The following is a 15,134-nucleotide window of genomic DNA, read 5'->3' on the forward strand; positions in this document are numbered from 1 at the left end:
GACGAGCCCATAACGCCGGCACACTGGTCTGAGTCGCACATCTCGAAGTATGCCATCTACCTCTCGTGTCAGATGGCCATCAGAACTGCCGGATATCGAGGGGGCTTGGGCTCACCTGGGCAGCGGCGTTGAAGGGAGGCACCAAGAAGTGCAGCCCGCGTTGCTTCAGGATGGTCTGAAGGAGCGGGTAGAGGGCCCTGGTCGGAAACGCGCCTCCTGAAAGTTAGCCCCCGAGTGCCACTGGCAGGCACAGATGGCAGACGTACTTGTGCTCTGACCGAATGCCGTCACGGCCTCATCCGCACGACCATTGAAATACAAGTCCCACGAAATATCAGCCTTCAGGCAGTTGGCTAGGCCGCGCTTGACTGCCGCCTCGTCCTGGCCGGCCATGGACTGGCCATCGAAGATGAAGAACGGTGTGATTTTGTGTGCCTTCCATTGGTCCAATTCATTCTCAAGGCGCCCCTGAATCCCGGTCAAGCCACCGAGGGCCGGGAGGAGGGGCTCGTTGCCCGGGAAAACATCGAGATGCAGCTGGAGGTAGTATGCGGCGTCAACAGCGATCGCGCAGTCTTCGATTTCGTTCAGGGGATGGGCCCTATGGGTTGGGGATTAGCAATCCATTGCGGGGCTAAATGGGAGCGAGGAGGGAGGTGGGAGGAAGGGTGAGCTTGGTGACGTACACGGCCTGGTTATATATGAACGGGTCCCCGATCAGGTCTTCCATTTTCTCGTTAGCATAGATCTAGATGTATCCGGCAGCAGAGCGAGAAGGAATTGTGCGTCGAAATTCAGCAAGTCCAGCGAGAACTGAACGTCCACCGAAGCTCCTTCCAGCTAAGATGCCACCAACAGGGCCGCCAGTTTCCGCGCACGGCCAGTCGCCCCGAGATAGTGTCCCTGCTACCTCTGTGCGCCAGCTCGGTGCATGCAAAACGGGTGCGGTAAAACGGGTGGAGGGGGCGTTGAGAATGGAGATTCGTCAAGGAATGTATGTCTGTCGGCTTGCAGGTTCGAATCGGCGTTGCTGGTTTAAACTAGGCAGCGAGGCGACCCCGTGGAACAAAATGCGCTGGCAACCTTCTCTCGTCACAGGAAGCTCAACGAGCACGAGGCACGAAAAACGGCCGACGGGAGCTCCGTAAAGTGGCAGCCGCGCGGAGCAGGGCGGGGCAACGACAAAGGGAAAGCTAGGTAGGACTGGGAACTCGGGACTCGACTCGGGGAAAGAGAGAACAGACGATGAACTTACTCGGCATATTGAAGGGCTACCGATGAGGGGGGTCCCACAACAATGGCAACAAGCTTCAGCGCTCTTTCCCACGCGGCTGAGGATCGGGACAGGAAGCTGGGGTCTCCTTTCCGCCGCCTTGTGAGGTGCCAAAAGTGGTGTGGTAGGTGGTGGGTTGGTGGTGGGTGGAGCACGGAACCGACCGACCTGCGCTGGAACACTCGCACGCGACAAAGTAATTACCAAGAGGCGTAAAAAGGGCCAAAGAAATGAAGAACAGGGGGTTAGAATGAGTGACTTGGAGTTGGTCAACCACAAACGCTGGCCATCATTCAGGCCACAGGGTCAAAGGGCGAGACTCTCTCGTGGGGAAGAGGGAGGGATGGGATGAGCTTCCAGTTGGAAATGAGGCGGCTCAGGAAGGGACCACCTCCGGTGGGAAACTTTGGTGTGGATGGCCTGAGCGCGTAATACCGTGCGATGGGGTTTGCACTGTGTAGATATACGGTGGGTTCTATGCTGTGGCGTGTGCACCAGTCTGTGGCGGTCACTTACACCAGGCTGTGGCTGGTGCCCGCCAGGAAGAAAAAGGGGGAGATGACGATGACATTCCCAAAACTCTTGAGCAAGTGAAAAGGGAGATGTCAATGTGGTGGTGCCGTCCCAAAACCAGCTCGAGCGATAGTATGCCTCTCTACCACGGTTGTCTCTCCGCTTTGAGGTTTGCAAAGGAGGAGTACGTGAAACCACACAAGGCTTTCTGTACGACGAGACACTTCGGTGTCAAGAAAAGGTAATGAAATGCCTGGAAGGGATTCACAATATCGTCCTGATGTCTGTCCTACCCCTGAATGACTCAGCCGTCGCCGCTAGCAACGCCACCTGCAGACAACAATGGAGTGATGATTAAGCAACCAACCTTTGATATCTTGAGTAAAACCATTGACCGACGTCGATTCGGTATGCTGGTGACCTCCAAAGCTTTCAGTAAGCCTCGCCGGCGACAAGAACCGAAAATACGCACTTCGTAAGAGATGATCGTAGCATCACCGCCCAGACACCGACCCCATCTCATGCCTCCCTGAAGCCAAGCCCCTAGATATACGCAGTAGAAGCGTTCTGGGGTGATTGGCCAACCGTTATTGACGCCGCAGCATGAGTATGCGGACTCTTCCATGTCTTAGATCTGCGGGAAGTTGACGGATAACGGTGAGTTGACTCTGCTCGCCGAAAATTCCGCGATGGCACTGGCAAGATCGTACCCCGCCCTCACCTTGTCGGCTTCCATGTTCCATCATCAAAAAAGTGTTGCAGTGCCCCTCCAGTGAACCAGTGCTCCCCCGAAAGGTCGGCTCTTCGTAATCTCAAGCCCGTACCAATCATCCAGCAGCAAGCACTCGACACCGAGTGCAAACCAGACAACGGCCTGTAACACCCTAGCCACGCGAGCACGCAGCTGCGGAGCCGACACCGTCCCTCCCGGCTCCGACGACGGGCGGCCGACGGAGTGGGGTCCAGGAGGACGGGCCTTGCATTAGCGGCTCAGCCCTAAATCGTGTACCGGGCAGTTCGGGACCGACTGGTTCTCAAACCCAGGACCTTTAGGCCCCTGTGTTGACCAACAAGGTCTTTGCGGTTACTATCGTTCGTTGTGCGTATTGTTTAGGTAAAATGTGCGCTGACGAAACGTGGTCATCTGCATCCACGGCAGTTACCCACTTACCCCATGCGGGTATATCGTGAGACCCTCCGTCGGAGAGAACCAGCTAGGGGGTTTGGGGGGCGGGGATGTCTTGGCAGGGCTCACTGTTGAATCCTTCGAGGACCCGGTCGTCAGAAAGTGCAACCCGGGCCGTGACGCATCTGAGGCCTCACAACCGCCGCGGCTCGTTCACTGGCCTGTTGTTTTGGGAGACGAGATGAGCTTCAGCTTCACATGGGTGATGGGGTTATACCGTAACGGGTGTGACTGAGCGACCGATGCAAGGCAGAGGAAGGATTCGTCGGTGTTGAAAATAGCAGCGAGAGATGAAGACGGTTCGGTTGCCTGGCTAGGAGGTGGAAACACCAAGCAACATCGAGAGAAGAGATTTCAAATTGAAACGAACCGCCCAATCGCGAATTTGGAAAAGGCCCCCAGAGCTCACCGTCGACGGTGAGGGCGATGAGTTGTTCGGCCCCCAAGAGTCCACCATCCAAGAGCGGCGCGGCAACTTCGAAACTTCAGCCCGACGTCTTTAGGAACGCGGATAGAGCCGCTACACGTAACCTCAAACCGAGAAGAAAAAAGAAACTGATGAGTAACACACACAACATAGTCTCAAGTCAACCAATCCCTCGGTTAGCTCAGCTGAAAGACAGCTGAGCGATCGCCCCGCAGCAGCGCTGATGATCACGACAATTCTTCGTTCCCGCAAGTGGCAGCCTGAGAAAAGTCTAACTCGATGCAGCCTCGTTGTCTCTCAATGCCGGACCCCATCTCCACGCCAAGCATCAAACGTCCCCGCGGAAAACGGCTCTGGCGATCCGCGCGGACGCGTGGCCAGTGGCACAAGCCAGGGGCCGGCGCAGTGTGGTTCAGCAAGCCCAGCCCGCCGGTTTCGAGATGCTGGACCGCACGTGGCGACATGCACCCGGCAATGGTACCCCCCCTTTCCCGACATAGAAGCAGAGTCGGGTCGCCGTTTCATGTCGTACATGCAGACGGCAGAAGAGAGCCGCAAAACGTGTCCGCCAGCTGCGTAGACTTCTCTACGAGAGCTCCCGTCGGACTCTGACAACAATCCGTAGCAAGGCATACTTGGCAGGCTCCAAACCGTGCGGTCACACCGCGGTATGTACCCGAAGGCTAGGATACGTGCGGCGGGTACTAAGGTTAGACCCGCGCTCACGGGGAGGGAACATGCCCCTGGCGGACCCCTTGGGTCGGTAACGCCGCCGCGGGACGGGCAGGCGGCCGGCGTAAGCTCATGGGCCTAGGCGAGCGGCTACCGTGCCTCTTTTGTTGAACCCTCCCCCTCCCCCGAAGCGATGACCGAGGATATCAATGGAAAAGGCGTAGTCAGCAAACCGTTGTCGTGGCATCTTTGCAATGCATTAGGAAGCAACAGCGACTGCGGCGTATCGCGAGGTCTCACACCGCTCATGACTCTCTCGCATCAGTAGACCGTGAGATGTGAGGTTCGGTAATAGCGAGTCCGTCGTACGGCCGCCGCGGAACAGGGCGGACGGGTGCTCTCTCCGGTCGGTGGGGACTCGTCCGATGTTCTCCGCTGCCTAGGCGCGTGGCATACGGTGCCGCAATGCAGGGCCGTTCAAGTGCATTCCATCCAATCCGAGTGCATACTGCGTTATACCCGTTGAGCGATTCCACGCGCGGGAGGGTCAGGAACCGAGTGATCGGGCCAGCATATCCCAGATTGTCTGTGGCTTGGCATGCTGTGCTGGGGGAACACAAACGGTCCGCAGGGGACGTCACGCTGGATGCCATAGCCCCCCTGAATACCTTCCTTTTACGGTTTCCGAGTCCGCTCAGTATCCTGCGGGCGTGAGATGTGACGTATTTTGTCGCACACGAAGGCCTTCCCACCAACCGGTGAAGCGGCCTCAATTGACTCAGTCGCTTCGAGCATGTCTGGTTGGTCGTAACACGTGCTGCGAATGAGCCGCAGGACCCTGCGTGGGGGCTTGCGGATCCTTCGGCACCGCGTTTTTTTACCACGGGGCCGGACCGGGCTTCCCGTGTTAGTGCAGTTGGATGCAGGAATTCAAGATTCCATCATCAGCGTCATGTCTCCATCCGGCTGATGACTATTTACGCCGGGCTGAATTGGGTTGGCCGATGAGCTGAGGCCCAAGCGAAGAAACGAAAAGAAGCGGGAAATGAAAATTTCTTCTGTTCCACGAAAAGAAGTCGAAAACGTGATGCCTAGGACTCGACTTCGTCAGCAAGCGGAAGAACTGGCCCGGGATTGGTGGGAGAGGCTAACCGCTTGTCGTCTCAAAAAAAGCTGCAAGCAAGCGGCTCCGCCCAAGCGACTGACTGTACGACCCTCGTCGGTGCTTACAGAGGCGGCCAGGCATCCAACTTTAGTCCTAGTCGCGCAACTCAGCCCTATGAGCGTGGCTCGGGCACCGAATGAATGTTCAGTTCAGCCCCCAATCCGTTTTTGGCCTGTCTCAACTGCCTGTTTCATACAAACGCCCATATCCAGGGCCATGCATGACCAAACGTCCGGATACCGCGGCTCGGCGGCGCTGCATATGCCACACACCCTCCAGGACGTTGATTCTGGACCCAATGTCAAATTTCAAGGGCGTTTCCGGGCCCACACCGCCGGAATTCAACGAGATTCGGACCCATACTGGCTGTCCGAGTCACACCTCGGGCGTGTGTCTTTGTAACACCCTGCCTCCGAGGCACCCCTGCATCTACACGTATGTACTAGCAGGATCTCGAAATACTCTGGCTTGTGGGGACGCCGAGAGCGTGATCAGCCTTATGTCATCCATATTTTGGGGGCTCTGAGGCATCGCCGCCTACGCCGACCGGGTAACTCGAAAGCGGATTGGTGATGCGACGGGACCCAGGTAGTCGGGAGACGGGTAAGGCCTTGACAGTCTATATAAGACTCTTCGAACACCCGAGTTAGGATCCTGCTTTCATCATCAGCAACACACACATCAACAGCACAATATCCAGCTTCAAAGCATCACTCACCACCAACAACTCCCACCAACAACTCCCACCAACAAAACAACTCATCACCACTCGCCATCTCGCCACCAATCCTCACCATCCAACTCCAACAAACCAACATTTCCCACCACTCTCAACTTTCAAACTCAACCCCAACTTCGCAATGGCTGCCACCACTTTCTTCACCACCGACTCCCTCGTCAACTATGGCCGCTCCGGCTACAACAAGTGAGTAGCCACTCCAGCAGATCCCGCCCGAAAACAGGGTACTAACACCGAGACTCAGGGGCAACTCCGATGACGATGAGGAGAACAAGCTCCGCGACTTCGGCCGTTCCGGCTACAACAAGTGAGTATCTCCACACCTCGCCCTGCAGGGAAAACGCAGCAGCTAACGCTCGGCCAGGGATGACAAGGATGACGAGGAGAACAAGCAGCACTAAGCTTTCTTGACCCTTGACTTCTTCTCTTCCATTGCATACTAGATCCGTCCCCTCTCCGAGCTACCGGTAGCTCGCACGGGGCGGGATGCGCCACCGCTTTTTCGCATTTCCTTTCCGGCGCATTGGATTCTCATTGGGACGCATTTCGGAGCATAGAATAGAATAGACTGTACGACCATGGCACATAGAACGGCGGGTGGGGCGCGGGCCCCGGGGGGATGGCGAGTTGTCTGCATTGCGAGGCGCAAGCTTGCTTTCAGGAACGTGGGGAGGCGACAATGTATCATGATCTGATGAGAACACGCGGTGGATAGACGTCTGGAACGGTTGGCGGGTTCGGATCCCTTGTACAACAGCTGTAGTTACACAATCATTTCCCAACACAAAATCTGGTCTTTTGTTAGCTGGTATGCCACTTGCTTGCATCAAAGTTCCTTACTTTTCGAAAATGACACCTAGAACCTCCTCCACATCGCCGGACTCGCCGCGTCCGGTAATAGAAGCAAGTCGAAGACCGGCGAGCCGCAAGTACTCGGCGGCGAGGACGATATCAGGTCCCCCATAAGGGTCAGACTTTCGAGCCTCGGCCATAAAATCATCAAGGTGGCGTTCGCATTCGGCGAGGAGTTGGTTTTGCCGTTCGGTGACACCAAGTAGGTGCTGCATGTCATCTGGTAGCGAGGTAAGGTTCGAGAATGACTCCGCTAGTATTTCGGTGAGTTCATGTATGCCGCCTGCATCAGTCAGCCCCGCAGCCGTCGGCGACACCGCAGCCTTGCACGAGATGGTCAGCGGCTCTAGACCACCAAGGCCGTCGATATCCGCCAATACCGAAGATTTGAAATCCCGGATCAGCAATTTGAGTGACTCAGGGCTCACAACGTCGGTTTTGTTCACCACAACGAGACATTGTTGCGCGCCCGCTGCCAATTGGAGCGTCTCGACGTCGTAGCTTATCTGGTGGCTGCCGGATTCTCTTGCCTCCACAGAGGCCAGAACAATGATGACATCCGAGTCCAGTGCCTTCTGTCGTGCCCTCCGGATGCCTTCCTGCTCGATGGCGCCGATAGTAGAAGGACCTGCAATTCCGTCGTGATGCCCTAAAAATTCCGACATCTTGGTCCGAATCCCAGCCGTATCTGCAAAGGAGCAGAGGTACCCCCGAATATCAAGGCTTGCCTCGACAATGTCTCTGGTGGTGCCAGCCTCGGCTGATACGATCGAGGCTTCACGGCCGACAATCTGGTTCATCAACGAGCTTTTCCCAGCATTTGGGGGTCCCAAGAGGGCAATGCGGATCCCGTTTCGAAGAAGCTCGCTTCGTTGGCTACCAAGTTTGTGAAGCCCGATGGAGCGGATGATGCCCTCGGCCAGCCTGGTGACGTTGGTGAGGAGTTCGGTAGGCGACTCATCGAAATGCTGGTCTTCCGAGAAATCGATGAGCGCCTCAATCTCTCCGCGGGCGAGTAACAGCTGCTCGCGCCAGCCGTCGTACGTCTTTCCAAGAATACCCGAGTTGCCCCGGACGGCCGCCCGTCGTTGATGTTCAGTTTCGGCGGAAAGAGTGTCACCCAGGGACTCGATCTGGGCGAGATCGAGGCGACCGTTAAGAAAGGACCGTTTTGTAAACTCGCCCGGTTCAGCATAGCGTATCTTCCCCGGTGACGAACATTTTCGGACAGCGGAGAGGACAGCCTTCACGGTTGCGGAGCCCCCATGGACGTGAAGCTCGAGCACATCTTCGCCAGTCACGGTTTTAGGGCCAGGAAAGTATAGCACAAGGGCATCGGAGTCGACGATATTCGCTCCAGATTGGTCGGCTAACCCAGGCTCAAAGAGCGTTCTCACTCCGGCGTACCTGGGTTTAGGTGGGGTTTTACTTGGACACAATCCTTGGTAGACCTGTGACAATGTCAGAGAAAAGGGAAAGCTAGTGCAAGTTGAGAGTAACAAACATCGAGACAACCAGGCCCGGAGATACGAATGACAGCTATACCTGCCCTTCCCGAGCCTGATGAAAGTGCGTAAATGGTGTCACTGCTGATAAGAGAGGCAGCATCGTCAAACCTCGGGAGACCACTCGTGAAATCGTGGATGCGACGTCGGGAATAGGACCATGTCTGGGTCTGAAAAAGTGTCGGAGCACCCTTAAATTCCCGTGTCCGCTGGTTTAGGACTCTCTTCAGCGCATATCGGAGCATTGACCTTGGACACAACCAAGAAAGCTGTGTAGATGTTTGAGGAGATGTTGGAATTGCAGCTTCCGATTGATTCAACGCAGGGTGAAACGATGGGAGCTTGGGCGGCTTTGGGAAAACGGATGCAACAATTGGTCGGATTGCCAGAGATGCCCCACTCGTGATAAGATAAGAAAATACTGGCGCAGGCCGGATCCTGGACCAAAACTTCGAGTCCCCGGATTTTTTTCAGCATCGCGTTCGCAGCCCCTCCAAGCACGACCAGGAAACGGTTCTGAATTGGGCCTCTTTTCCCACCACTCCTCGACAGACCTGGTTGAACTAGGTTTTGGCGACACCCGCGGGCAGTAGTCAAAATGTCTGACGAAATCGTTTGGCAAATTATAAACCGTAAGCACTACTCTTCGCCTTTCCAAGACATACACGTGCTAACCCGTACCACAGAACAGTTTTGTGCTTTTAAGCTCAAGTAGGCTTTGCTTGTATTCCTAACCGTCGCCTCAAGCCCTAACTTCGATTAGGACAACCAAAGGGAACAACTTCTGCAGGAATGAATACTCAGTACGACACCCCTTCCCCAAACACCCGAGCGACTGCATACTAACAATCGCACAGGTGAGCGGCTTGTGCAATCGGCAAAGTTGCCCCCTCGCCAACAGCCGGTATGCGACGATAAGGACGTCCCCCAAAGGGACAATTTATCTCTACATTAAGACGGTACGTGATGGAAAGGTAGCGTGGTGTAGCAGCGCCTAACAGACTTTTCTGTTTCAGATCGAAAGATCGCACATGCCCTCGAAATGGTGGGAGAAGATCAAGCTCTCCAAGAACTACCAAGAAGCGCTCCAACAAATCGAAGGCCGGCTGCAGTACTTCCCGAAATTCCTCCTCCACAAATGCAAGCAACGTCTTACCCGGCTGGTCCAAGTGGCGACGCGCATGCGCAGGATAGCAGCGGAGGAGACTAGGCTGGGCGAGCAGCTCGTGCCCAAGATGGCGCCCAAGATCAAACACCGCGAGGAGGCTAGGGAGCGCAAGGCGTTGATGGCGGCGAAGCTGGAGCGGACGATCGAGAGAGAGCTGCTCGAGAGACTGCGGCAGGGCGCATACGGCGACATGCCGCTCAACTGCAACGCCAACATCTGGAAGAAGGTCCTGAATGCGCTCGAGACGGAGGGAGAGGGTGTCCGCGACAAGGATCTGGACAAGGGCATCGAAGACGAGGACGAGGACGAGGATGAAGTCGAGAAAGAGATGGAAGAGGAGGACGAGGAAGAGGATGGCGCGGTGGAGTACGTCTCTGACTTTGATGAGAGTGAAGACGAGGAACTGGCCGACATTGAAGACTGGCTGGGCAGCGACGAGGACGACGACGAGGATGACGATGTCGAGGAGGATAGCGAGGAGGACGACGAGGAAGAAGTCAACAAGAAGAAGACGGGCGACAAGCGGAAGAGAGGCCGCGCGGTCAAGCCCTCGGCACGGAAACGGAAAGAGATCGAGGTGGAGAGGGAAACAGAGAGGGCAAAGCTGCTTGCATTTTAGGTTGTTCTGGGACTAAGGAACGAACAGTTTGTTGATATCAGCAGGAGCCCATCGTTAATGAAGCCATACCATCGCACAAACCATGACGCAAGTGCCACACTTGTTCATGAAGCGGGATCGTCCTGAAGTGAGTCATGCTAGCATTGTTCACTCGAACACGGGTATCTGGGCAACCAGACGATGAAGCTGCCTTCCTCAAATTTGACAGACTCGAGCTCTGCACCATCCGCTTCCTCGATTCCCCCCCCCCCCCCCCCCCGACCTAAGCCGACCCGTCTCCCCCGTCACATGTTTCCCAGCAATAACTTGCCCACGCACATTAACCCATCAGATCGCGTCCATTTAGGTGGCGGATTCCTTTTTCAAATCCGGCAAACCACCCGAGATTAATTAGCGTCCACGATTCCAGATTTCACCGCACTCCTCTCGACGCCGAAACATTTGATCTTTCCCTGTTGACATTCACCATGGCGGCAACTCAAAAAGAACTCCAACAGGTTGACGACGAGGAACCGAAGCCAGGCTCCGAGTTAACAAGCCAGATCGTGGACGAGCTGCGTCAGAAGCCCTACAACAAGCTCGCTGCTTACCTCGCCGCTCACGATGTATGCCTTTTAAGTTATTCCGGTGTCCAAACATGACATTTGTATTGACGCGTCCTTAGGTCATCCAACGTCCGTTTGAGCCCGCTTCCTATCTCTCGGGTGACGAGACAGTCGAGGCTACATGGAACCTTGATCGACCTGAGCGAGCGATGGCGCTGGCTGTTTATATTTTCGAGGAGGGCAAACAGGAGAAACCGAACTGCAAGAAATGCAGCAAAAGTATTGGGCCGCTCCCTGCCCCTGTGTGTTTTGTCCCTAGCAGCGATGTCTTGGGCGGAGCATGCACCAATTGCGCCTATTCTGGCCGCCGTCTTGGATGCAGCTTTGTTCAAGGTAAGTTGTCCTTTTATATTCCTATCTTATTTCCGTAAGTTGTGCTGACGTGAGCCGCAGAGGAGGAAGCCCGGCGCGTGGAAAAAGAGAGAGGGAAGAAACCGAAGATCCAGTCACTGACATCGGTTCTTCTTCAACATATGTCCTTTTCTGAGCTCGAGGAATTGCAGCGCCTGCTGCGTGATGCGCTTGAGCGCCGCCGGAACTCAGGTAAGAGTCGCCGGGGGGCAGAGGCAGCAAGCCCGTAAGGATCTAATCGCAGAGTAAGACGCTGTGTCAACGTCAAGTGATCATCAAACTCTTCACACCAAGTGGTGAAAACATATGACTCTCATTCTTGACCATGACTAAGTATGTCTAGGGGGTTAATGAAGGTTGGGGAAAAGGTTTTAAACCCAGTTTGATGCAACTTCGTGTTGTGCAGCACCGCCCCCATAGTTATGCATGAAGGATGGTCGAGTCACATCTCACTAACACTGATACATGATGTCTGTTGATCCCTTGCTACCCATGAGTCACAGTTAGCTCAGAAGATTACTTATATGACTACCAGCCCTCACTCAAGCCAGGCCTCATACTTCTTCATTGATTGTAACCAAGCTAGGCACAATGGCTTCTCAAGCAAACAACGGGCCACAAGAGGCCACTACTGCTATGGCAGCAATTAAGCTTGACAAGAAAGGTGTGTATGGTTCTGGAATCTCCGAGTTCTTCCTAGTCAGTGGTTAATCATTCTCTCTGTCTATCACAGCCGAAAAGGAGCGCCAGAAGGCAGAGAAAGCCAAAAAGTTCGCAGAGAAACAAGCAAGCCAACAAGCTCGCATCACAGCAGGCCCTAAAGCTCCAAAGACCACCGACCAACCGGAACTTCCCAAGTATGTTGAGCAAACGCCACCGGGCGAGAAGAAAGGTCGGTGGTAGTTCAATTAGTGTCCGTTGCCCCCAATTCGTCGCTGACTTCGGGTTGCTCTTCAGTTCTCGGACCGCTTGATTCACCGTACCACTCGGCCTACATCCCGGGCGTCGTCGAGTCTGCCTGGGATGCGTGGTGGAACAAGATGGGCTTCTTCGAACCCGAGTTCACCGAGGATGGCCAGAATCTCAGCCCTGGCGCTTTTGTCATCCCGCTCCCTCCCCCGAATGTCACTGGAGCTCTACATTGTGGCCATGCCCTAGGGACGGCGCTCGAGGACCTTCTCATCCGCTGGCACCGGATGAGGGGCTTCACCACGCTTTATCTCCCCGGGTGTGATCATGCTAGCATCAGCACCCAATCCGTTGTTGAGAAGATGCTGTGGAGAAGGGAGCGCAAGACCCGGCATGATCTTGGCCGAGAGGGCTTCGTGGCGAGAGCATTGGAGTGGAAAGACGAGTACGTCCACCATCCCCCCTTCCTACAGTATGCCGTGACTTCATGACCCTCTAGATACCACACCAAGATCAACAAAGTCCTCCACCGGCTCGGCGGTTCCTACGACTGGACCCGAGAGACCTTCACCATGGACGCCAAGATGAGCGAAGCCGTCATCGAGGCCTTCGTGCGTCTGCACGACGACGGACTCATCTACCGCTCCAACCGGCTCGTCAACTGGTGCGTCCAGCTCAACACGACCGTCTCCAACCTCGAGGTCGACAGCCTCGACCTCCCGGGGCGCACCCTCCTCCACATCCCCGGCTACGCCCACAAGATCGAATTCGGCGTGCTCACCTCCTTCGCCTACCCCCTCATCCCCACCACCACCAACACCATCACCGAAACCACCACCGAAACCACCACCGAAACCACCACCGAAACCACCACCGAAACCATCACCGTCAGCACGACCCGCCTCGAGACCATGCTCGGCGACGTCGCCATCGCCGTGCACCCCACCGACACCCGCTACACGCACCTCGTCGGCCGGCTCGCAGCACACCCCTTCATCCCCGGCCGGCGGCTGCCCATCATCGCGGACACCATCGCCGACCCCTCCTACGGCAGCGGCGCGGTCAAGATCACGCCCGCACACGACGCCAAGGATTTTGCGGTGGGTGCCGCGCACGGGTTGCCGAGTATCAATATCTTGCGGGATGATGGGAGGATGAATGAGAATGCGGGTGTGAGGTTTGAGGGGATGAGGCGGTATGATGTGCGGCGGGAGCTGGTCGGGGAGTTGAAAGGGTTGGGGTTGTTTGTGGGCGAGGAGTCGAATCCGATGACGGTGCGGGTTTGTGCCAAGTCGGGGGATGTGATCGAGCCGGTGATGAAGCCGCAGTGGTGGATGAGGATGGGGGAGCTGGCGGGGCCGGCGATGGAGGCGGTCAGGTGTGGGGAGGTTGTGATTCGGCCGGAGACGGCGAGCAAGAGTTATTTTCGGTGGTTGGAGAATGTTGATGATTGGTGTTTGTCGAGGCAGCTGTGGTGGGGGCACCGGATTCCGGCGTATCTGGTTAAGTTTGTTGCTGCTGCTGCTGCTGCTGGGGGGTTGGAGTCGGAGGATGAGGTTTGGATCGTTGCAAGGTCTGAGGCGGAGGCGAGGGAGAAGGCGGAAAAAAGGTTCCCTGGGAGGGAGTTCTCGCTCGAGAGGGACCCGGATGTCCTCGACACCTGGTTTTCCTCCGCTCTGTGGCCCTTTGCTACGCTGGGCTGGCCGCATGAGACGCATGATTTGCGGAACTTGTTTCCGATGAGTGTCCTGGAGAGTGGATGGGATACTTTGTTCTTCTGGAGTGAGACCACCAGCCTCCCCAAGTCTTTCGCAGTAGCGGTCAGACGGTGCTAACCAGACGGCAGTTGCGCGCATGATCATGGTCAGTCTGAAACTGACTGGCCAGGTCCCCTTTCGGGAGGTGTATTGTCACTCGCTCATCCGGGACGCCCAAGGCCGCAAGATGTCCAAGTCTTTGGGCAATGTGCTGGATCCGGTGGCGGTCATGGAAGGCATCTCTCTTGAGGCGCTGCAGGAGAGCTTGAAAACCGGAAACCTTGACGAGTCCGAGTACAAGGTCGCCAGCAAGAACCAGCGGTTGTCCTTCCCGCAGGGAATCCCCGAATGCGGAGCTGATGCACTGCGGTTTTCTCTCATCAGCTACACGACAGGTGGTATGTTGCTCTCGCCCTCCACCAGAAACCCCCTGCCTGAACTGGCAAACTGACTCTCGTAGGTGGGGATGTCAATTTTGATATTAAGGTCATGGCGGGATACCGCAGATTCTGCAACAAAATCTACCAAGCGACCAAGTACGTGCTCGGGAAACTCCCAGCCAGCTACGTCCCTCCCTCTAAGCTTGCAAAGACGGGCAACGAGTCTCTCTCGGAGCGCTGGGTCCTCCACCGACTGAACATTGCCGCCCGGGCCGTCCATGAAGCTCTGGAGAAGAGGGAGTTCTCACGCTCGGCACAAGCTGTGTACCGGTATTGGTACGACGACGTGTGCGATGTTTTTATTGTGAGTCTCGCCGGGCTTTGACTGTACTTGAAGTGCCTACCGAAACTAACCAGACCTAGGAAACCTCCAAGGCCGTTCTCCAGGACGGAAGTGACGCGGCGCAAGCAAGGGCTATTGACACGCTCTATGCTGCTGTAGAAGGCGGCCTCACGCTCACGCACCCGTTCATGCCGTTCCTGAGCGAGGAACTATGGCAGCGGCTGCCCAGGAGACAGGGCGACTCGACTCCATCGATTGTCAAGGCGCGGTATCCAGAGTACCGTGCGGACTTGGACGGTGGCGATGCTGCCGAGAAGTTCGAGCTCATCATCGCATGTGCCAAAGGCATCCGGTCGCTGGCAGCCGAGACGGGGATCAAGAGGGATGGAGTTGGTGCGTACCTATCCAAGGCGTCCAGTCGGCAACCTGACGTGAAGCTAACGGAGCCTGTTCTTGTTAGGATATGTTGCTTGTCAAGACGCAGCCGACCTTGCCATTCTTCGGGCTGAGGTTGGTCCTCTCAAGTCACTGGTTGGTAGGGCTATCGCTTCTCTGACCATGCTCGGGGCTGAAGAAAGGGAGTCGAACTTGGAGGGATGTGCTGTATCCTCCGTCTCGTCGACCACCGCTGTGTACCTGAAGACTGGTCCAACTGAATGATGGATAGGTA

The 15,134-nt window shown here is 56.0% G+C and overlaps 5 protein-coding genes across 5 annotated transcripts; 4 read left to right on the forward strand and 1 right to left on the reverse strand.

The window, feature by feature from the left end:
- Window positions 1-6,096: 6,096 nt before the first annotated feature.
- B0H64DRAFT_440444 (uncharacterized protein) lies at window positions 6,097-6,376 on the forward strand (the record flags this gene model as incomplete). Its single annotated transcript, XM_062806488.1, has 3 exons — window positions 6,097-6,161; window positions 6,220-6,282; window positions 6,340-6,376. 3 exons carry the CDS (start codon window positions 6,097-6,099, stop codon window positions 6,374-6,376), a joined length of 165 nt encoding a protein of 54 aa, XP_062660472.1.
- Window positions 6,377-6,579: 203 nt separating this feature from the next.
- B0H64DRAFT_114649 (uncharacterized protein) lies at window positions 6,580-8,644 on the reverse strand. Its single transcript, XM_062797845.1, has 3 exons — window positions 8,332-8,644; window positions 6,816-8,278; window positions 6,580-6,765 (listed from the first exon to the last, which is right to left on the reverse strand). The coding sequence occupies exons 1-3, from the start codon at window positions 8,575-8,577 to the stop codon at window positions 6,747-6,749; spliced, it is 1,728 nt and encodes a 575-aa protein (XP_062660473.1). The 5' UTR covers window positions 8,578-8,644; the 3' UTR covers window positions 6,580-6,746.
- Window positions 8,645-8,794: 150 nt separating this feature from the next.
- On the forward strand, window positions 8,795-10,246 carry B0H64DRAFT_390835 (ribosomal L28e protein family-domain-containing protein). Its single transcript, XM_062803430.1, has 5 exons — window positions 8,795-8,964; window positions 9,019-9,043; window positions 9,096-9,135; window positions 9,190-9,291; window positions 9,349-10,246. The coding sequence occupies exons 1-5, from the start codon at window positions 8,931-8,933 to the stop codon at window positions 10,117-10,119; spliced, it is 972 nt and encodes a 323-aa protein (XP_062660474.1). The 5' UTR covers window positions 8,795-8,930; the 3' UTR covers window positions 10,120-10,246.
- On the forward strand, window positions 10,244-11,796 carry B0H64DRAFT_114774 (uncharacterized protein). Its single transcript, XM_062797846.1, has 5 exons — window positions 10,244-10,246; window positions 10,466-10,724; window positions 10,784-11,057; window positions 11,118-11,267; window positions 11,419-11,796. Exons 2-5 carry the CDS (start codon window positions 10,587-10,589, stop codon window positions 11,424-11,426), a joined length of 570 nt encoding a protein of 189 aa, XP_062660475.1. The 5' UTR covers window positions 10,244-10,246; window positions 10,466-10,586; the 3' UTR covers window positions 11,427-11,796.
- Window positions 11,667-15,124, forward strand: B0H64DRAFT_416203 (tRNA synthetases class I-domain-containing protein; the record flags this gene model as incomplete). Its single annotated transcript, XM_062805147.1, has 10 exons — window positions 11,667-11,739; window positions 11,809-11,967; window positions 12,033-12,433; window positions 12,484-12,599; window positions 12,694-13,045; window positions 13,076-13,766; window positions 13,831-14,139; window positions 14,202-14,485; window positions 14,545-14,857; window positions 14,925-15,124. 10 exons carry the CDS (start codon window positions 11,667-11,669, stop codon window positions 15,122-15,124), a joined length of 2,898 nt encoding a protein of 965 aa, XP_062660476.1.
- Window positions 15,125-15,134: the final 10 nt, after the last annotated feature.

The sequence above is a fragment of the Chaetomium fimeti genome (assembly GCF_033439085.1).
Source record: "Chaetomium fimeti strain CBS 168.71 chromosome Unknown B0H64scaffold_3, whole genome shotgun sequence".
NCBI lineage: Eukaryota > Fungi > Ascomycota > Sordariomycetes > Sordariales > Chaetomiaceae > Chaetomium > Chaetomium fimeti.